Source organism: Ixodes scapularis, unplaced genomic scaffold (assembly GCF_016920785.2).
Source record: "Ixodes scapularis isolate PalLabHiFi unplaced genomic scaffold, ASM1692078v2 PGA_scaffold0__279_contigs__length_252992795, whole genome shotgun sequence".
Lineage (NCBI taxonomy): Eukaryota > Metazoa > Arthropoda > Arachnida > Ixodida > Ixodidae > Ixodes > Ixodes scapularis.
In genome coordinates, this window is record NW_024609835.1 from 124,899,269 (window position 1) to 124,921,825 (window position 22,557).

The 22,557-nt window shown below is 45.5% G+C and overlaps 1 protein-coding gene across 1 annotated transcript in view; it reads left to right on the forward strand.

Annotated features, from left to right (window-relative positions):
• LOC8053963 overlaps positions 1-22,557 on the forward strand; it is a 99,314-nt gene that overhangs the window by 47,052 nt on the left and 29,705 nt on the right. The window contains exons 13-19 of the mRNA XM_042289690.1: positions 2,035-2,743; positions 8,470-8,765; positions 9,784-9,864; positions 12,016-12,170; positions 14,179-14,533; positions 15,664-15,938; positions 22,000-22,123. Of these exons, the coding sequence (XP_042145624.1) occupies positions 2,035-2,743; positions 8,470-8,765; positions 9,784-9,864; positions 12,016-12,170; positions 14,179-14,533; positions 15,664-15,938; positions 22,000-22,123 (1,995 nt within the window). The remainder of the gene's footprint in view (positions 1-2,034; positions 2,744-8,469; positions 8,766-9,783; positions 9,865-12,015; positions 12,171-14,178; positions 14,534-15,663; positions 15,939-21,999; positions 22,124-22,557) is intronic.

A 22,557-nucleotide genomic window follows, 5' to 3' on the forward strand; every position in this document is an offset into this window, starting at 1 on the left:
ATCACATTAGAACCAAGAGTTTGTCCTTCTCCTTGTCCACAATCATACTCTGGAAAAAATTCTACAAATGGTGCTGATATTAGAAAGTAAATTTTCAGTAAACTGGGAAGAACAAGCATTTTTATTGGGCCTTTTAAAATTAGGATCGTGCAAATATTCACATTTTCGAAATAGGAGTTTCGAATTATACACAATTTGATGTTCACTTCGAGATGAGCTGCAATATTCGTATGTATTTCTCAAGGCGTTGACCACAGCAAGTTAGCCCCGCTGAGGACGCTTTTTGCCGAGCACCAGTGGCCTGCAGAGAAGCAACACCTGCAGAGCTCACTTTTGTGGTTGTTGCTTTTCCGCAGTGCACTGGTGCTGGGTAAGAAGCGCGCTCAGTGGGGCTAGCGTGCCACAATCAATACTTTAAAAAGCACAACTATTGCTGTTGCACGTGAGAAAAGCAGAAACGTTGTGAATGTGAATGTTGATATCTACATTGCAGTAAAATTTTAAAAATTAAACTGTGGCTGTTATGCAAGAACATACATTAGACAGAGATGCCCCGACAACATGCCTTCATCATTATTGATTGTCTTTTCTTTTTAATTTCGAGACTGAAGAAATGCATAAGCCAAGGAGATTTGTAAATCCCTTTGATTAGGAGTAGTTGGGCATCTGTAGGATTCACTTTATACCAAATGTGTTGTTTACTTGCCAGCCAAGTGTTTCTTGCCATCTAAGTGTAAGTGTCGGACTTTCTGAGGCCATATTCAATAAATATAGCTAGATCAAAATTAACTTAGATTAGAAATTCACCAGTGGAAACTTGGAAAAAAAACCTTGACGAGTTCAGCTGGGTTTTTGTTTAAGCATGGTGCAGTAATAAAAAGCTTAGTGAAACTATTCAATGTTTGATTCAAAAATATATTCGCTTCGAATTTACTTCAAAGTCAAAGTGCACTGTTTATACATGCATAAGAATTATATTTGAGGGGATCAATAAACTACAACCACTTGTAAGGCCATTTTTCTAAGTGAACTCTTGATCAATGTTGGCCTTGACATAGCTTCAAGGAATCAAACATCTGGTAAATCACCGCTACTCCTGATTAAATTTACCATTTGGTTTCCAGTCCTTGATGCAGGCTTGTTCACTTAAAATGTACTGAAATTAAAAAAAATGAATAAGAATGATCAAGATAAAAAGCAGAGTTTATTAGATAAGTGTAGTGCCAAAAGTTTCAGTATGCTAGCCATGAATTGTGCAAGTATGCTACTACGACAATCGGTCCTGTCCCTTTTTAGTATCAAGGTTTTGTTCAACACAGTTAGCCTCACTAGATCCAGTGGCGTACCAGCTTGTTTTTGAGTGGGAAGGCAAACCAGACCCCCCCCCCCCGGGCCGGGGGGTGGTGCCCTTGGTATCCCTTAGGCGCCGCCGGCCATTGTTTGCCCTGCCCAGCGGTGGCTGTTTCAGGGGGGGGGGGGGGGGGGGCAAAACACATGCCTTGCCCCCTCACTCTGAGAACTGGGGGGGGGGGGGGGGGGGCAAGTGCCCCCCTTGCCCCCCCAGTTGGTACACCCATGACTAGATCATTTAATTATCCTTTACATTTTGTTCAGCTTGGACACTGCACAGTAGCTGCCCATTCATCAGTTCCTGTCCCACGGCAGTCGTGTCATGGGGTGCTTTATTGCTTTTAAGTTAATTAAGAACCCTCGGTGCTACTTTGCATTCATTCACAGAAGAGCTTCAAAAATAATTTTTTGATCTGGGAACAGAGGTAGCACAGTGATGTCTGGTTAATGTGGACACATCCGTTCCCCACGAAAACCATCCATAACTTGAGTTGTCCATAATAAAGTGGCAAAAATGCATGTATTTGCCCAGTTGTTCACGAAAAAGTTTGTTTATATAGTGGGGTGTTCATAAGAATCAGCGCGGTCCATATTAATGAGACAGGCCTGTATTTAAAGAACAAACAAACTCAACGTGGTTATTTGGAGTGTCTTTTGATATTGCTTGTTTTTCTCTCGTGACAGGTGGACGAGGAGGATGGCCAGGTTGTGTGCTTGGACACTTCAGACGAGACGCAGAGCAACTGGATGCGCTTTGTGCGTCCTGCAGAGAGCCACGCCGAGCAGAACGTCATCCTGGTGCAGCAGGGCACCGGGCTCTACTTCAACACCACCAGGGCCCTGGCCTCTCGGACGGAGATGCGAGTCTGGTACTCCAGCGCCTATGCCCAGCGTTGGGGTTTACCCTTACTACAGCAGCAGCAGCAGCTGCAACAGCAGCTGCAGCAGCAACACCAGTTGCTACAGCAACAGCAGTTGCAGCAACAGCAGCAGTTGCAACAGCAACAGCTGCAGCAACAACAGTTGCAACAACAGCAACAGCTACAGCAACAACAGCAGCTACAACAGCAGCAGCAGCAACAGCAACAGCAACAGCAGCAGCAGCAACAGCAGCAGCAGGAGCAGGAGCAGCAGCAGCAGCAGCAGCAGCAACAGCAGCAACAGCAGCAGCGGCAGCAACAGCAGCAGCAGCAGCGACAGCAGCAACAACAGCAACCAGAACAGCAACCACAACAGCAGCAGGAGCAGCAATGTCAGCAAGAACAAGGGCAGCAGCATCAACATCAGAAACAACAGCAACAACATCAACAGCAGCAGAAACAGCAGCTACAGCGACAGCCGCTGCAGCGACAACAAGAGCAGCATTCGGAAGAGGGTACCAGTAGGAGAAGAGGTAAGTCATCTTCGAGCCAGGTGGAAATTTGTTAGCCTTTCTTTCGATAGTACGGTTATTCTATTTTTTTAGGTGGTTTTTGTTGCTGTATATACAGTCGCCGACCGATTTTTCGGACTTTGCAGGGACCGAAAAAACGTCCGAATAATAGAGCAGTCCAAAAAATCAGCAGATTAAAAAGCTTGCCTTTACTACGTCTAAGCGGGCTTAAAAAAAGCCATAAATTGTGCCTTGCTTCAGGTTACGCCTATGCGCCTTCTTTTAGGTTACGCCTCCGTTTGCGTTCAACAACTTTCTATTAACTTGAGAATCGCTGCCTTCTAGTGTTATGGTCGAGAACTTTCTGCGCTTTTTTAGCAACTCATCGCGGCGGCAGAAGAACAGGTGGGCAATGACATCCAAGCCAGCAAATTGTCCGAAAACACGATTTACTGAAATGAGGTCAAGATGAGGCGCAAGTCCACGAGTGCAATGGCGAATTAACAAAGCAAAATGGTAACATAGATAAAAAAAGACCAACAGCATCACCTAGCATCATCTAAAAAAAAGATGTACAGCATCACCTAGCGGTAGGACTTAGCAGTACTCATTTAGGCCTGCAAAACCAAGCCAATCCATGTGCAGACAACATAGAATTCAAAATGGCCACTTTGCAGTGGTGTTTCCCGCTGATCGCTCGCGACGATTTTGTTTGAAAAATTGAACGTTCGGACTTCAAGCTGTCCGAAACATCGGTCGTGAATATGCACTATTTCTATTGGGTAGGTCACGGTTTCTCCTTTAAGTCCAAAATATTCAACAAGTCTGAATTATTGGCGTCCAAAAAATCGGTCAGCGACTGTACAGTCTCCGGCGATATGAAAGACCCACTGGGAGTGCGTGGCCGAGGCGGTGGCTGGCGGGGGCGCTGCGAGCGCTCCGGGCAGTTCCGTTCTGCTTCGAGGGGAGGACGCTCACTCGGGGCTCAGCTAAAGTGCGCGCTTATCAGTTTGTGCTGAGCCCCGAGTGAGCGTCCTCCCCTCGAAGCAGAATGGAATTGCCCGGAGCGCTCGTAGCGCTCCGGAGACTGTACATATGTAAAGCACACTTTTTAGTTACTTCCCTAGTAAAAAATTGTGCATCTCAGACTTTCTTTTTACACTTAATTCGGTACTTGAGTTTCGTAGATTATGTCAACTACCGTATTTACTCGCATATTGAACACACTTATGTTTTTCCGAAAAATTGACAAATATTTGCGGGGATGCGTCTATTATGCAGGGTAAATTTTTTTTATTTCCACACTTTGCGAAAATATCAATATAGCTGTCAATATGACATGGCAAAGTACTGCTGTCACGTCTCCACTGATGGAGGCGCACTCACGGCTGGTCGTGGGCACGCCATAGTAACCATGTTTTATAAATTTGAAACCTTTTTTAGGATGCTTTTGGCGTGCCTTTCGCCGAAAAAAAGCGCCCTACGAAGCTCACTCAGCACGGAGAGCGGCGCGACCGTTCTTAGGCCTAACCACTTTTATGACATCACTGTCCGAAAGCGGATCACAGACGACAATGTGTTTGTCGACATCAATGATTCCGATGGATTAAGCACGTCCGGGGCTGGGCACTTCCTCGACCCCAGCTTCGCTAGGCGTGCGCACTGCTCGATTTCACGGTTGCTGACTTCTGCAGCCACGCAATTGCAGCCATTACAAGAGTGGCTTGGCTTGGCTTGGCCTGGCCACTTGGCAGCAAAAGAAAATTGGCTTGGTGGGCTTGGTGGCTAGCCAGCTAGCTAAGTTGGACGCAGTTCAAGACTTGCGGAGCCAAAAATTAAAAGTGCTTTATTACGTGAGAAAGAAAAAAAAAGTGAATATTGGTGCCCAATGGGGGAGGGGGTTAGTTCATTATGCGAGTGCATTCATTATGCGAGTAAAAATGGTAGTATTGAAATAAATTGAGTAGAGTATAGCCCGCTTATAACAAACACATTGGGAACCAGAAATTGTTTCGTTATACCCGTTTTTCGCTATATCTGGATAGAAAACAAAACAACAAAATAATGTTTTAAAGCAAGGGTTTTTACTGCTTACCGAAGAAGCTGTCGATACACGACTGCACACTGCGATTCACAGACATGCTCACAATTGCTGCTTCTAATGTGTCCGATTGCGCAAAAATGTTCTGTCCAAGCCCGGCACCAACGAAGTATGACCGGAGCACATCAACCGCCGCGATCGCCGTTCCGGTGGACACTGACGGTTTCACATGGCAGTCGTCGTCGCTGTCGCTTTCGCTCTCGTTGGTTCGCAAATCCTCAACCAGGCCACAGTTCGCAAGGTCTTCGTCCGTCATCTCCTCTGTGGCGACGATGTCGTCCTCCGTCGTAACGAAGTCGACGAGGTTAACGCTGGACGGGACCAGCTGGACCTGTGCCAGGCTCTCCCACATCTTCTCCAGCGGTGCGCAGATCTCGTTGACAGCAGGTACTCTGGCGTCGGCAACCACTTCGTCGCTTGCAGCCGGAGCCTCCAAAACCCTCGTCCGGGAAAAGCCGCCACTCTTGAAGCAGTGGGCGATGGTTTCGGGTTTCACGCTGCGCACGTCACGTGTCTTGTGGAGAAGCATCCCGTTTCTGCGCGGGTTGAGGCGAGCAGTGCGAAATTCTCCGAGGTATGTGCTGTAAAGACGCACGGTCCGCGTGCTGTTGGTCAGCAGCTACTTTTTATATTTTGTTTATTTTAGCTGAGCTTAAATTTTGTGGTACGTTCTACATTAAATCTGAAGAATTTCGGCAAATTTTTGTTCGTTATTCAGCACAGGCCTTCCGAGATTTTTTGCTAGAAATGGACTCAAATCACATTGCAGGCATACAAACGGGAACGGGAAATCAAAATGACTTTGTTATATTGTCACTGATGACAAGTGATGAGGCGACGAAAACTGAAGCAAACTAAACGTTTAGTGGGGGGTGAACTTGTGCCCAAATTAATAAAAGGAAAAAGAAACAGAAGAAAGCAGGAGAGCGTCGCGGGCGTCGATGTCGGCGAAACCGCAGGATCGAGCGCTGGGGCGAGACTGAGTCCGGTTCGCCACGCGGCGCCCCTTATGTACATGCGTGAGCTTCTGGAATAATCGGCGTAGAATGTTCGACGCGTAGAACATTTGGACCTCGAACATGCAACATGATTCTTGAATCTACCAGAAAACTAAATTGCAGGAATAACAAAAGATGTGGCACTGCCAGGAATCAAACCCTGACTTTTCGCGTGGGAGCCAGGTACGATAACCATTAGGCCACGTGCGCGCGGCAATATCCACTATTTCGTTATTTCCGGTTTCTTTATAAGCGGGCTGTACTGTATGCGACTGTCTTGCACTTGAGAATTATATTGTCTCACATATGGTAAATTTCCTTAGGCTGAACCTGCAGCCTGGATGTCAAAACGAAAACCTCACAGCAATCATTTGTTGCTCTGAGGTTTTCCTGCTTTTTGTTCACAAAGTGTGAACATTTTTGTATGACTTTCACTTTCACTTATGTGAAGATAAAAAGCTTTCAGAGCTTCCGGTGTAGATTGTAGTGGGAAAATGCTGTATGTTCTAAGTATAACAGGAATATCCTAGTCATTGGCTCTGAATTTGATTAATTTAGTTGATTTCAGAAGTGCTCACCTGCAATTCTTTACTGTGCAGACAAAATAGGTCTTATTTTACCAGAACGGAGATTGTTGAAAGCTTATGCCACTACCATAGGGACTTTAAGGCAGTTTTTTATCACACACTCTTGAAAACCCATCTTGGTGTACCATTGCCTTGTTCTCCATGTATTGCAGCAGTGTTTTCCGGCTCACCCAGGTTTTATTGATTGTAATTGCCCGCACTACCTGGTGTACTCGGTGACTAAACAGAGCATCGACTCATACTTCACAGTTCTCAACTTCTGGGCATCATTAGGAGTTCAGCAAGCCGGTGCTTGAACATTAGTCAGCTTGTCAGCGGCCGAGATGGCCTCGGTGAATATGTGGGGACGACTTTTATTTAGAGAAATTCCGAAGTAAGCGAGGGTTTGTGTGACCCGAACGCATCCCCGACTGTAATTTTTGAGTCTCATCATTGGCAGAGCCACCCACCTTGCTTCCAAGACTTACCAAACTCGCAAACAGTGTGAATAAACTATCGCCCACATGCGAACCAGTCAAAACAAATAATAGAAGAGGTTCTCCAGCACTGCTGCACATAGTTTTTTAGAAGTGGAACGTGGTTTCGTGAGACTGCCGTTAGTGGAAACAAGTGGGCCTGTTCTGCCCCTCTCTGCCGGTCGAGGTTTTAAGGTTTCTCAAATAATGGCAATCATTTGTTCTTGACAACCATAAGACATACCTTTCAAAAACGTTGTCGATAGTACTACAGTAAAACCTCGTTGATTCTAACCTCATGGGAGCGGCAAAAATTATCCAAAGGTCGAAATATTGAAGGGACAAAGAAAACTGCGCGAAAAGGGTTCCCTCTGATGTATCTTTATTTTGAGAGGATATCTGTTATTGTTGCCTGTTTTCTGGATGACATTTGGACAGAGACGACAACTTTTCTTAGAACAGTTAGGTGCTCCACTGCACTTGCACTGTCAGAGGCATTGTAGCAAAATTCCTCCAGCACAACGAGAGCCTTCGCGGCCTCTCTCACAGTGCAGCTGCAGGGCGGCTGTGTGACGGTGTGACGACCCACAGCAGCCATGCCTTTTCTAGTTTCTGATACGTTGCCTGCCGCAGCCGCTTTCTTTTCACATTGAACTTCTCGCTCTCAAAAGCCTGTGGGATCTCGGCCTCATTTTTCACGTATAGGGCCAAAGTGCTTCTCTTGACGTCGTACCTTTCCACCGTTTGTTGTGGAGAGATTCCATCTTTCAAGGCCCTCAGTATTTCCACTTCGTCGCTAAATCCTTGGCCTGGTGCTACTGCCACTTCGCTGGCGGCGCCGCCATAGAGGTTGCAGCAGTTGCTGCACATGATGACGACATCGGCGACATGCCAGGAGCGTGCGAACCAGTGCACCGAATGCACGGCATTCCAGAGCAAAACTAGCATGAAACACTGAGAACTGGAAGAGACGGGAAACGCCGTAAGAGCCACGTGTGCACCTGGGACGGATAGCAGTCTTACCCTTTGGAACGGGCGGTAGCTTGTGCCACCTGCCGAATTCATCCGAATTAACCTTAGCGCGCCTAACAGCGTCCGAATTAATTATTGTTTGGTGCCATTGACTAATACATATGTTTGACGGGACCGGATCGGCAGTTCAATTTATCCGAATTTTTGAATTATTGGGCATTGAATTAACAAGGTTTTACTTAAACTCAATGTTAAAGTAACTTACAAAGCTTGCAACTTTTCGAATATATGCCGAAGGTCTGTCACATCACTTCACCTCACTAGAAAAAAAGAGAGCTGGACAATGTCGGTGAAGCTGATCTTGAAAGGCGACTTTTGTGCTCGAGAAATTTTTTGTGTGCATAAAAATGTGCTTTCAGAGGTGCTCAATGAATCATCACGTAAAAATGCCACATATTATTTCTTTAAAGGCCCGTGTTGGCCTTAGATTGGTGTTTTCATATCTGGTTGCGCTGTTTTGAACGAGGGTCGATATAGTAAATTAAAAGCCAATTGTTCTTTTCCTCTGAAATGAATTTGGTTATTCCTGCCAAACTCGAGCTTTCTTTTTTTTTCTTCTCTCTATTACCATTAGGCACAGGTCTCGTGGAAGCGGGCTCGAGGTGGCCCTGTTTCGAGTGCAGCAACAGCTTTGGCTCTTCGGAAGAGCTTCAACTTCACCTCAATCAGCATGACAAGTTACCCGGGGCAGCGTGCAGTGCGACAGCAAGCTCGAGTTTGCTCCCGCCTCCTCCTTCTCCCCCTGCCCCTGACCTGACACCCAGCCCCAGCACCGCTGCCCCCCTCCCACCCCCTCCGGTGTCTGAAATTGCTACCAGGAGTCGTGGCCGTCCACCCAAGAAGCAACAAGCCGCCAGAGAGCCAATTGAGGTGATCGTCTTGAGAGAAGTTTTGTTAGCAAAGACTTCATCAGCAACCTCTAAACAAGCTTAATAGAACGAAAGCGCTTTTCTATTCGTGACTCCAGCAAACTATAGGGGGTGCGCTGGTCAGGCAAAATGGCGGACGAAAGGAGGTCGTTTTTGTCGTTCAGCACGCGGACCACCATAAATTTCCTGCACTGCAGCGTAAAATCGGTGTTCCATATGTAAGCAAAGCGATTTTTCGACAGTAGAAACCTTTTTCTAGTCAGTGCATAGGAATGACAGGGTGGAAGCATAAAATAATTACTGGAAACAATGTTTGTTTCTATGCTGCCTACGAAAACCAAGCAGCGATGGCGGACGACAGAGTCGAAACGACCTCCCCTCCTGAGCCTTTCAGCGTTGGCGCTACACGGCGTCGGTTTCGCTGGAGTTGCCAATAGTCAGTGGCAGTGTGAGAAAGGCTTCCAGCGTGCAATCTAGAAGCTCACGAGACACCACAGTGTTCTCGAAAGTAGGAAGTTCGCTCCTGAGACGGGACAGCTGAAAGACCTCTTTGCCATTCTAATCTTCCCAGTAAATATACTGTAGAGGCTTTTTTAATTGTTAATGGCTCTAGTTGGTTCTTCGCTTGTAGAAAAGAGAAGTTCTTGGTAACAGATATGATTAAAATATCACAAACTTGACAAGGACAAAAAAGGCACACGTACGACAAGACTGGCGCTGACTTCCAACTAAGCTTATTGTATATCATCCATTAGTTGGAAGTCAGCACCAGTCCTGTCGTACGTGTGCCTTTTTTGTCCTTGTCAAGTTCGCGCTATTTTTATCATGTCTAATATGAACCAACTATCCTAACCAAAAGTCGTGTTACAGCACATTTCTTGGTAACAGAGAGGAATTACCAGGGTATAATAAATAAACTAAGAAGTGCGGGTGTTATCGCTTGCTCTTCGTTCCAGTAGGAATTGCTAATCTCGTGTCTGTTTTTGTTTTGCTTTTTTGCTTTTTCGCATGCTTAATAGGAAACTGTGGACCTTCTCGAGACAAGTCCCTCGGTGGAAAATAGTGTTGCTGCGTTGCCTCCAGCCGAAGAGCAAGCTACGGTGAGTTTTCACTTCTCAAGAATCATGCTTTGTTATCCTAAATATGCTATTTTCATGAAATATTTTTTTTGAGCTCAACGCATCCTAAAAGTCTAAAATATTATCTGTAATTAGTTCCGTGAAAACAAATCAGCAAAGATACGAAAACCCTATACAGTTGAATCTCGTTAATTCAAACTCTCTTAATTCAAACTTGCGGATAATTCAAACTAACATGCAGATCCCATCCTATGCGTCTCTATGAGAGGAAATTCCTGATAATTCAAACTTTGTTTTATTCAAAGAAATTTTCTCTCCCCCTCGAGTTGGAATGAACGAGATTTGACTTATATAGTGAATTACTACTGCAAGCGCAAGGCTTGTGCATGTTTTTCTGAGTTGCATAATTTGGAAACATTAAATCAGGGGCAGGCAAATTCAGTATCTCAAGGATTGCACGAGCATCCATCAAGACTTAACGGGTCATGTAGCGTATGTAAAAAAAGCCCTTGGGACACGAAGCAGTGATACTCATCTAAACGTGACTGACTGGAACAAAAGGATCTTGTTGGTCTAAGCTTGAGCAAGACTACAATGGCTGTGGAAGCAGAAATACTTCATTGTGTTGAATTAAGTATATTCACAGCCACTCAAACAAAGATGCATTTCTTTGCTGTGCTCATCTTCAAGAGTAACCATATTCAAAGAGACATGCCTCCAAAAGGATGTGTTACCATTTTCGAGTATTTTTGGGCTTTTAAAAACTTGCTGCATCTCAGAGAAAATGTTTAGTAGAAGTGTGAGAGGGGCACAGAGAGGTATTCAATCCTCAATTCCTTTTTGTTTTTGTTTCTGATTTTTTATGTGTCTGCTTATCTGGAGAGACTACCAGGCTGTCTAGCGACCGGGAAAACCGGGAATTGTTATGGAAATTTTAATGACCGGTAAAAATCAGGGAATCGTCAGGGAATTGTCTAGGATATTGTCAAAAAGCGAGCTCCGTCAGGGAAAATGAACTGGAATTGCCATTGAGTGTCATGAGCAAGGACTTGGGGGCAGAAACATAGGCAATAAATTCTGCTTAGAGCGGAGCGCAAGCTCTTCTCACCTGATGTAGAGTGTGCTACCCGATGCAAAGGGAGCAGCCAACAAATCCATTCCAAGCCTTGAATTGAATTTGATTTGATTGAGGGTGCGACACTATAGGCTAGATACAGTTAGAGATACTAGATTTAGTAATAAATGGGAAAGCCGCAGATCCCAAACCAAGCCTTAAGGCCAAGGTATCGCACAATGTGCATCTGGCCGCCATGTTACCATTCGGTTATTGACGTGTGTGGTTGAGCGTCGTGTTCTCATCGTATTTTCGGAGGTGGCTTCTTCACTGACGATGTCGGTGGCAAGAAAAGGCTCGTTTAATCCGAACTGGATGAACCCGAATATTTCGGAATATGCAAGTTGGATTAAGCCCATGCAAAATGATCCTCACAGTGCTCAATGCTCAATGCCTTGTGTTGTAATGGTCTTTTATATTTAACCGCCTCTAGAGCGGTCAGGGAATTTCACCTGAAATTATCAGGGAAAACCTGAAAAGGTCAGGGAATTTCAGAATAAAAATTGGGTAGACACCCTGGACTACACTTATTTCAAGACTTAGAACTCTTGGCACACTAAAATTGCAATTGAAACTGCTCATTTTCAAAGGAGTCAGTAGGCCACAGCAAAGGGATTGTCCAGATTGCCCTACATTCTTGCAAAAAGATGATGTTAGTCATATTTGCAATTTTGTATTTAGTCAAACCAATATTTAGTTGATCTGCCTTAAAGAACTTCCACTCAATAGCTCAGGCCAGTCAAGATATGGGCCTTTTAATTTTTTGACATGCTTTGACCAGTGTGTGTTCTGCTGATATACACTGCTATAAACACCTTTGTTCCCCCCAGAAATAGTTCAAAGAATGAGACAAAACTGCATGTATTTAACCAGTTTGTCCCTGAAAAGATTGCGTATATAAATTCAGCCTCCATATAAAAGATTGGGAAATTATTAAACTTCCAAGATGTCTGGTGGGATGTTCTTGCTCTCTTTACCTGCTTGCTGTCACTGGGCTGCAACGCAATGGGTCTTGTATCTAACGGAGCTAAGTGTGAGCTTGTGGTTCATTTTACCAGGCTCCAGTTAACGAAGAGCACGAGTGCAACGTGTGCCACAAAGTGTTTCAGCGGAAGTACGGGCTCAAGCGCCACCTCATGATGCATACGGGTGAAAAGAAATACAAGTGCTCGCTGTGCGACCTGCGCTTCACACATCCATACAACAGGAAAAGGTAAGACTTGCCTCTTGGTCTTGCATTTCAATCTTCTGATGTATTCAGAAACCATTGAATCAAAGGAAGCTCACTAGGAACAGCTTTCAGTGTAGCAATGCTCACTTAAAACTTAGTTTTCCATTGCACACAGTTTTACAGCCCCGCTTGGTCTTAAGAAATAATTAGGAATGTTTGTACAAGGGGATTTATGTGTTTCTAGATTAATCTTAGTGGTTCATTTTGTGGAAATCAAAACTTTGAGCAGTGTGGTGAACAACCCTGACTTTTCAGCTTCACTGATCCGTGTCTGAATAAAAGAACATGAACATGAGGAAGAGGATTAATAATAGGTTAAATGAAAGATAATTGGAGAAAATATGCTACAAGGAAGGAGGAGATACAGTAATACCTTGTTATAACGGCGACATTGGGACGGAAAAAAGATTTCGATATAAATAAGCGGTAACACAATAAAAGTGATAGAGCAAAAAAAAAAAAGCAGTGCCAGCAGCCTTGAAGGTGGACGGGAACACTGCGGAACACTCTGACCATACATTTAATCAAACAAACCTTAGTTATGAACATTTCACAACAGCTTTACCAAGTAAAAAAAATAGCGAAGTGGAGTTTGCCGGTAATTTCATACAAGCATCAGTTTTCTTCAAACTGCTCCAGGCATCGCAAGAACACTGTCACCGCTGCTGCATTTCACTTTGTTTCAAAGAGTAGCCGCAGGATGTTTCACGTCTCCGCAGTCGTCGGCATTTCCCCAGGTGCCTCTTCGACGCCGCTTCGTGTTTACCCTGGCCGAACACAAGGTCTACGATCGCAGCATCTGTGGCAGGAGCAACAACGGGAATGTCCGCATTGACAAGCGTGAACGAATCAAAGTTATCCTCAAGGGCTTTGCCAACATGTTTTCACACTCTCTTGTAGAGATTGTTGCGGCTATGGAAACAGTGCGCCGGCTCGGCAATCGTGCTCGCGAGAGAAAATACAACGTGCACGAAGCAGTTGGCGATCTTTCATCTTCAGGTTGCGGGCGCGCTTCCTGTTGCATGAAACTTCTCGAAAACATCCAATATGCCTTGCTTGTTCTGCAAAATGGTGGACAGTGTCGAACAGGCGATGCCGGAATGTCCAATTCTTTGGCAATTTCGAACTTGGGTTGGCCATTTTCCTCAACCTCGCAGATCTAAGCGAATTACTGTAAGAACACTCACAATCTCCCATACAACACACGTGTGCTTGTAGTACGCCGCAGGCATGCCCGTGCTGGTGCATGTGCCAGAGGCTCCTAAAGGGATAACTCCATCGCTCCCTCTACCCGACTGCGACAGGAGTTGGGCATCGTCAGCCGCGGGCGCCGTGAGTAGTGTCGGAACGTTGACGCTGCTCCCTGCCCGTGTCTGCATCGGCATCGGAAGCGGTGCTCTTCCAGCTCTACGTACTCTGCCCTCCATCACCCATTTACTTCATTTTCCCAGTTTTCTGTTTGCCTCGGTGGAGAAAAGGTTTGGAGTGGCGCAAGGGTCTTTGTGCGCCTCCCTGTAGGCTTGCGTGCTTTCGGCACCTAGGCCTTTGTAATAAGCGTGGTCAGCCGCCGATACAGTTTGAACAATCCGGATAAAAATGTGTGCATTTCGGTTGGAACCTCGTTGAACTTCGAAAAAAGCGATTTTGTTATAATGATGGATAACTGTATGTCTGTTACGTCACTAGCTCAGTAGGGTAAGCGAGGCATAGAGAAATAAAAAGCTCAGTTTAGGAAATCACTTAGGGCTGTGCATATGCACCCCTCTTTTTGGAAGTGTCGTGGAAAGTTGTTCTTGAGCACAGGCCTGTCTCTCGCTCTGCCAAAAGATTTCCCTCGTTACAATTCTCAGTGCTGGCTTGCTTAAATCGCAAGTCTGTAATTGTAGTGATTTGAATGAGCACATTATTAGCTAGAGAAGTTTTTGTTTCACTCAAAAATTTCTGTTACGATTTGGCATTGTTACAGTAACGTCCCCTGTTTCTGTGGCAGGCACGTGATTCGGCACCAGCAGAAAGAGGAGCGGGTTAAGCAGCGCAAGCAACAGCAACAACAGCAGCAGTTGTCACCTTCAAAACAGCAACAGCAGCCTCAGCAGCAGCAGCAGCAGCAGCGAACGACCACAAGCTCGTCACTGATGACCAGATCGAGGCCCAGGCGCAACTGGCGAAACCCACCCGTGCTGGTGGAGCCTTCGCTCTGGGCCTGCCCCCACTGCCGCCTCATGTTCTACTCCGTCGAGGTGCTGGACATCCACGTGCCCATCCACTCGGCTGCCGTGATTCCTGCAGACGAGGAGGGGAGGAATTCCAAAACGCGACTCGAGGAGTGCCCCGAGTGTTGTTCGGTCAGTAATCTGAGGTCTCTCCATGTCTGGTCAGAGGGCTGTCTTCGGTCAACAAGGGTGGGGCTGTGGTTAGCCACGGGAAAGTATGAAGTAGCTCTCTACGTTTTCCAATATTGGTGACTTTATCGTATCAATTGCCGGTTATTAAATGAGGCTTTGCCTGCCCTCTATATTGCAAGTACCCTCGTCGTGAACATTCATGCTTGTGCTACAAGTTATGGTATGGGCTAGAGTTAATCTATCTGAAACTGTGTTGTATTGCTACAGGTGAGGTTTGGGGGCAGGAAGAGACACTCTTATAATCGGTTGTCTTTTAGTGTTTTTCAGCAGCTTTCAGTTTTTGATTTCCATACGTGTGGTTCATTCATCCGCATATTTGAACTACCGAAAGTAATTATGGGCTTGTGAATTCAGCTTGAGCGAACATCAACAAAAAATTTTGCCTCAATTATTCTCTGATTTGGTAGATGCCTGTTCAGTATTTTAGAATAATTTGGAATGAATTTGGAATAATTGCTGTAATATAGCTGTTATATTTTATGCGTGGAACATATAATTTAATTTAAATTGCTCTCATATAGTGATCATTCTATTCCCATTTGATGCAATTCTTACAATCGCTGCATATTTGCATGCACATTACTTGTATCTAAAGCCGGTCACGGCAGAGCCCACTGTCCTAGTTTGCATGGTCACCTGTTGCGTTGTCACTCCGAAAAAGATTGCCATACTGCCAAGAAAGACATGTCAAAATCTTGTTTGTAGACAACAAGAAATAAGAGTAGGGAATGCCCACACATTCAACGATTATGAAAGCCAGGGGTTCTTGAGCACCTCAGTCTCAAGGAATATCTATCTTCCCTGAAGGACAGCTGAGGAATGCCTCATGGTCTCGGCATTAATGCGATAAAGCAGCATGGAAGCGTATAGATGTACCCCCTAGAAAATGTCTGGCACATAGTCACGCATCAGCGAATACCTCGGAGCTTTTAAGATAGCGCTTAAACTGGGTGACCTTCTGCTTAGGGGCAGGGACGGCCGAGGAATTTTGAGAACACGGGAGAACTCCTACATTCCCTACAAGCCAGTTTGAGAACTTACAGCGAACGTAATGAGTCTCCCCGACGCAGGCTTTCTTGACGAGGGCGGAGCTGATGAAACACGTGGGCATCCATGGCAAGCGTGGGCCTCCCCGGGGAGACCGCAAGGAGGCGGCACCCCCGACGGACTCGCTGCCTCGGCTGCACAAGTGCGGCCTGTGCTACAAGGGTTTTGCCACCAACGAGCGGCTCTCCAAGCACTTGCAGGTGCACAGCAACGAGGACGCCAAGCCCCTCAAGTGCCACCTGTGCGACAAGCGCTTCCTCAACAACTCCGCCCTCACCGGACACCTCAGGTCGCACAGGTGGGCAGAAATCGGTGGCCGCATACGTTGGCGCACCGCAGCTCGGAGCACGCAAAGCGAAAGCTAGCACCGTGACACCCAGGGACGTCGTCGCTGGTGCATCCCCGACCTGTCTCGGGCGGCAAATGCGCCGAAGCCAGACGGTAGCATGCTGCAAAGTGGTAGATGCGTGCGCCTGACGTCCTTGCTTACTGGCGTTGCACTCGTTGCAAAGAGTTACAAGACGTGCCGGCGGCAACGCTGACGCGAGCTGGGCGGCACTGTGTGGTTCCACTAGTGACAATGTTTGCAGAAAGGCACAGGCCTTATCCTTTAGGGGGTATGCGGAGTGCAAGTTCACCTGCTTCTTGTGCGGGAGTTGCGCTGCTGTCAGAACGACGCCAAGCTCTGTGCAACAAGCAGACAGACTTGCGCTCCGCATTGGTTTAATTCCCACCTCTGTCTGCTTAGATCTGGATGAGCATTGTACTGGCATTCGGTTCTGTGTCACTACTGCATGATGCGCATCAAAGACTTGGGCTAGCGGTTGCACGGCAGAGCAAATTTCTCGTCTTTGGGATAAACCAGTGCCGCCACATCTCAAAGGCAGACCGATCTTGCACCGTCTAAATATAAACATAGAATTTCGATTATATTGTGGAATGCGTTTTATCGGCCGATTTTCGTGGGGATCTGTAACGTTTTGGGTGTAACGTTTGGTTGTAACATAAAATTGGTGCCAAAAGTGTTACGCCCATAGGGTCCCCCGACAGGAGACCCCCGGCAAGATCCTAACTCACCACCTTCAGATTGTGAGCCAAGTGCTTTACCGACTGCGCCAGTGAGGGACGGCATTTCCTGTCGCCACGAAGAGAGGCCCCTTCGCGCAATGTTTGATTTGTCACGTGCCTCGTGGACTTGAAAGCACATGGGCATGTCATGCTGCGGCATCTCATGGCATTTGCCAGAAATGGGAGCGAATCTCCGACATACTTATTTTGTAGCGAGGCGGTGCCATTCAGACGCCTCTCTCTTCCTGGCCATGGTGGAAGAAGGGGGAGGCGAGTTTGTTGAGAATGTAAGAAATAACAGAAGTAGCAGGAAGAGCCTTCACTGGGGACCCCACGGATGAACGCCGATAAGTGTAAAACCCATCACAGATTTTGTGCTTACCAACTAGTCTTTGTTAGCATGATCAAGCTTGTATAATTTCTTTTTGGTGAGGGGTCTGGGTTGTCGCCATTACTTCTAACCGTGTCCACAGTCACTTTCTTAGCACCACGACTCTTTCCAAAGACAGACACTACCTTACTCTAGCTATTTAGATGTATAGACCTTTTCATCTCAGTAGATGCCTGACTGGCGGGTAGAGGCCATTGGCACATTCGCCGCCATTAGGTTGCTTCGATTTAGTTGGGTTCGGTTTCAACGTGCATTTGGTTTGGTTGTTTTATGTAGTTTTTGCTTAATTTTATGATACAAATCTGCCCCTTGTAGCATACAACCGATGAAACAGTGGTACTGAGCCACATCGAGGTCCACGAAGTGGTTTGGAGCATAAATTGCAAGCTTTTTTTTCAAACAACTGAACTCATACTCAGAAAGGATTACCATTGCCCACGGCTGCACCTGCTGAACTACTTTCCAGCAAAATAAACAAATGCAGAGACTAATGCATGAATGCATAGGGAAGAAGCAGGTCCACAACCTGATTAATATTTTACTGAGTTACAAAGAACAGATGGTCTCACAAGTTAACTTGCTTAGTGTTTGGTTTTCGTGGACACCAAAGTTTTGCACACTTAGCTGACTGGAGAAGTCTCATATAACACAGAAAATGTAAAACAAAAGGAAATGATATTTCTCCACCTGTTCTCTTCAAATAAACTAAGTTTTCAAGAAATTTTTCAATAGTCCACTCTAGACCGAGTAGGAAATTTCTTTACTATCGGCTGATATTTGCCTTCCATAAAATTTTCTAAATGAAATTTAAGGGCACAAGAGAAGTGTCCTCTGGCAAGTTTAGCTGAAGTCTAATGCCAGACGCCACCCCATAGACCTGTGTAGACAGATCTTTATTTGTTTGAACAGATAAACTTTGTAGATTTCGGCGTCACCAGCCATTGAAAGTCCCTGTTCGCTATCGACAATGCTGCGTTCAGGTGATTTTAACGTGGATGGCTTTATTTTGGCGTCACATACTGTGGACCTCAGGCACTCTCAAGCTGTCTCTGGCTGTTTCTCATGTGGGGAGCCCCATCCTGCGTGTTGAAATGAACTAATCGCATTGAATTGATTATTTTAAAATAAGGTAGTAATTAAATTACTTAAAAGTCTGTAGACTTATAGGACTCAGCACAATATATGATTTCCTGATATTCGGAAATGAACTGATCAAGCAAATGTTTATATTAGAGGTGTGCAAATATCAATCTTTTGAAGCGAATTGAATCGAATAATAAACGTTACGAATCTGATTGTATATTTTTGAATACGAATAGTACTTTTGAATAAGAACATTTTTTAAAACAAATATTTTCTATTTGATATGAATTAAACAAGAATGCTTATTCAAAACACAACTGGAATTTTTTTTTTCAATAAACATTTATGAAAAGGTCAATTTTATTGCAATAGGAAAAATGTCACATATGTGACTGATAAAAAACAGATGAAATAAAAGATCAGTCAGTAAAACACCCTTTAAAAAGTGAAGTTACAAAATGTAAATGAAAGTACACTAGTGGAGGCAAGTCGGCGAGCCACAACCCAGTCGGAGATCGCGTCGCAGACGAACGCTACCATGTGAATGTAAACAAAAGTACACAAGAGGTGGCGGGTCGGCAAGCCACAATACAAAGTCAAATATCACGTCGCGCAGCTACACCGACTTTGTGCAATCTCTTTACGCAGGTGAATGCAACCACGTGATTGTAAACGGAAGTACACAAGCGGAGTCGGGTCGGCAGGCCACAGCAGAGTCGAAGATCGTGCGATCGTGCCGCGCAGCCGCACTGACTTTACGCCATTTCTTTTCGTGTGCAATAGATCTGCCGATCGAGGGCACCACTAAAAGCAATAAATTAACACTTTATTTATTCATTCTTTTTTGCGGAGGGCGCAAGTCTTATCTTTACCAGTGAAAACGGGTGGAAAGAAATAACGAAAGAAATACTGGCAAACTGATGAATTGGAAAGTCAAGCAGAAAATAATGCGAGCCAGATATCGCTGATAGCCAAGGTCAGCCGTAAATCCATATCCGAATTGTAGGGATTGTTGGAAGGACTGTAGTGTAATGAGTGTTGTTCATCGCATTTGTGCTCACAACGATGCACGTGCCATTGCAAATTGTAGTCCTTCACCAAATCTATCGCAGCGTTTGTGCCAGGATCACTTCGCCAACTCTGCAATCCTGACATCATGGCAACCAAAGGACAGATCGCGCTTCTGCGTGCAAATAATCTTCCATGCAGCACTTCATACAGAAAAAAAAAAAATCATGAGCCATTCCATTTTGTGAAGGTGGATAACCAGCGAAGCTGTTTAGCACACGACACAAATGTGACAGAATTTTGAACAAAGGTGCGAACACAGTTGTTGTCTTGATCGGTGGCCATCGTGACGAAAGGTACACACACGCATGTCGAGTACTATCACCGCCCCAAGGAGCCGGAGGAAACTAGGCATATGTAATGGGACCGCCACCCGGCGGAAGGAAAGGAAACTAGTCACCCAAGTGCTTGGAACCGCGACAAAGAGCAGGTGGTGCGAGCCCTCTCCGAGCTTTGTTGACGCACACGAAAAATCCCCGGAACCCTAGCCATAAACAGCTTCGCTGTAAATGGCACCTAGGTTGGCTTTTTGGCTTTGCCAAGCCCCAAACCATATTGCGCAGTCCAAAAACAAAACGGGGAACTCGACCGCGAGTTGACACCAATCACCGAGTTCCGCGTAAAAGGCGAAAGTGTGAAGCGAATCGAATCGAACAGGAAGCAATATTTGCGAAGTATTAGAAGTTCCGAATATTCGTAACTTTGAATTCACCATCGTAAAGATAAAGCAAAGCGTTCAAAGCGCAACTACTCAACCATTGTTGTCGACACACTCGACTTGACAAAGCCTTTTTTTTTTTTTGCTTATTTTATTTTGGGGTTTAGGAGTCGCGCAGCGACAGCGGTGTTCCTGGAATGAGCGCAGGCTACCGTTCCAACAGCGAGCATTTCCTGCCCTCCCTATGCATGCGCCGTGCCCGTGTCCTTTTTTAGAGCGCAGCTCTTAGGGGCCCGTTCCCGGCTTGAGCGGCGTCGGCGTCGCCGTCAGCGTTGCCGTCGGCGTCGCCGTCGGCGTCGGCGTAACCAAGGTCACCTCAAGGTCATCCCAAGGTCACGTGACCCTCCCGAGGTCACGTGACCCCACCCGCCGAGGTCACGTGACCTCCCCGATGACGTCATCGTCACTGATGACGTCACTGGCATCCGCATCATCATCATCATCATCATCACTGATGACGTCACCAGTGACGTCACTGATGACGTCACCGGAATCCGCATCGTCATCGTCATCATCACTGATGACGTCCCCGGCATCCGCATCGTCATCGCCATCATCACTGATGACGTCATCAGTGACGTCACTGATGACGTCACCGGCATCCGCATCGTCATCGTCATCATCACGGATGACGTCATCAGTGACGTCACTGATGACGTCACCAACATCCGCATCGTCATCGTCATCATCACGGATGACGTCATCAGTGACGTCACTGATGACGTCACTGACATTTGCATCGTCATCGTCATCATCGCTGATGACGTCATCAGTGACGTCACTGATGACGTCATTTGAATCCGCATCGTCATCGTCACTGATGACGTCATCAGTGACGTCACTGATGGCATCATCGGCATCGTCACGTGACCCCCCAAGGTCACGTGACCCCCCCAGGTCACTTGACCGCAGTACCCTTCCCTCCTCCTCCTCAAGAGCTGCGCTCTAATTCGGTGTTACAGGGAATTGTAAACGGCTTCCACTTGAAACATGGTTTGAAACGAAGGAACGGGACATTAGCCCCCAAGCTTGGGCTTATCGCGAACGGGATGCTGGTCATGGCCGACTAGATGTGTTCCCACAAAATGGATAACATCTTGCGGCTTCTCTAAATTATTTTTTTTTGCTTTTGCCATCCGCCACCTTTTTTTTTTTTTTACAATTGCCTTTTTGCTGTTTATCCCGTGCACATAGGCTGACTTGGCGGTCTGCCAGCCCCGCAACGCAAGCTATGTGCTCACCGCTGGTGCAATCTGACCGCAGGAGTAGCCACGGGCCGCTGTTTTAGTTCGCCATTTCGAGTGTCCCCGCCATTGGCGTTCAATACCGAAAAACAATGCTCCTATACTATTACATGTGATTTTCAAGGGAATGTTTGGACTGTTCGATATAAACAATAACCCGAAATACCCAGGTGTGATATAACCGGGCTTGACTGTACATTCACCGCGGTGTCATTTACCAGCTTATGTTCACAACTTCTCTAGATTATGTAATGGAATGCAAACGAGTTATACACTTTCTTTGACAATGAATGGGTTAATTTGTAGGTGTGCCAATAAATAGTTTGTTATTTTCAGCTGTGCATAGCAACCTTTAGATAAGTTTGGGAAAGGTTAAACGAACCTGCTCTGGATTTTGGGTATAAGTGTGGTGTACTAGAGAGGTTTTGTTTTGTTCAAGGGTGAGCAGCAACACAATTTAAATCATCCCAATCAATTACCACTATGTACAAAACTGATTAATCTGCATGATTTGCTTCCACATTAAGAAGTGTGATTTAAAAGTGAACATTTCTTTCTTGTGTCCAGTGCTGTGCTGTGCAGTCATGTGTGCTATGAAAGAAGTTATTTATTAGTGTTGTGACTAAACAAAGGAATTTTCCTTTCATCTTGGCCATGGAGGAGTTTTAAAATGAAACACCTTTTCCTCTCATTTTTTTGTGGTCAACTTTAGTCAGCTTATAATAAAAGTTAACTGACTTCTCACAATATTATTATTATATATACGGTATATTTTTTTTATTTCCAGCAATGGAGAGAGATTTTTTGAGTGCCCCATCTGCAAGGAGAAGTTTCATGTGATCACTGCCCTCAAGGACCATGTATACTCTCACTATGAAAATGGAATGTACACCTGTCCTACGTGTAAGAAAGTAAGTTTTGCAGCCATTCTTACTTCAGTCGATTGATTTTTGAAAGAGCCCTTGTTTGATTTAAAACCTTGATTGCTGCTCTGCTTTTTTGAAGTGTGTCTGAACAGGCATGCGCAGAGCCATAATGCACTCCTCAATGATTCGCCGCATGTCTGCCTAAAAGGAATGGACGTGGATAGAAGCATTCTGCTTATGACCACTTCTTTGCTTTTTGTAAGCTGGTACAGTAAGTACCTTATATAAAAGCAAAGATTCATCCACTTATTAGCTTTGCAATGTGGAACGTCACTTTGCTTGTTCTGCGAGCCAACAATTAATGTTTATTTATTAGAAAAGCAACTCCAGTCAAAAATCAAACCAAATTAAATTATTGCTTTAGTGGCATGAAATATGATCACAGCCGAGATACTGCAACAAAGTGAAGTAACATATTC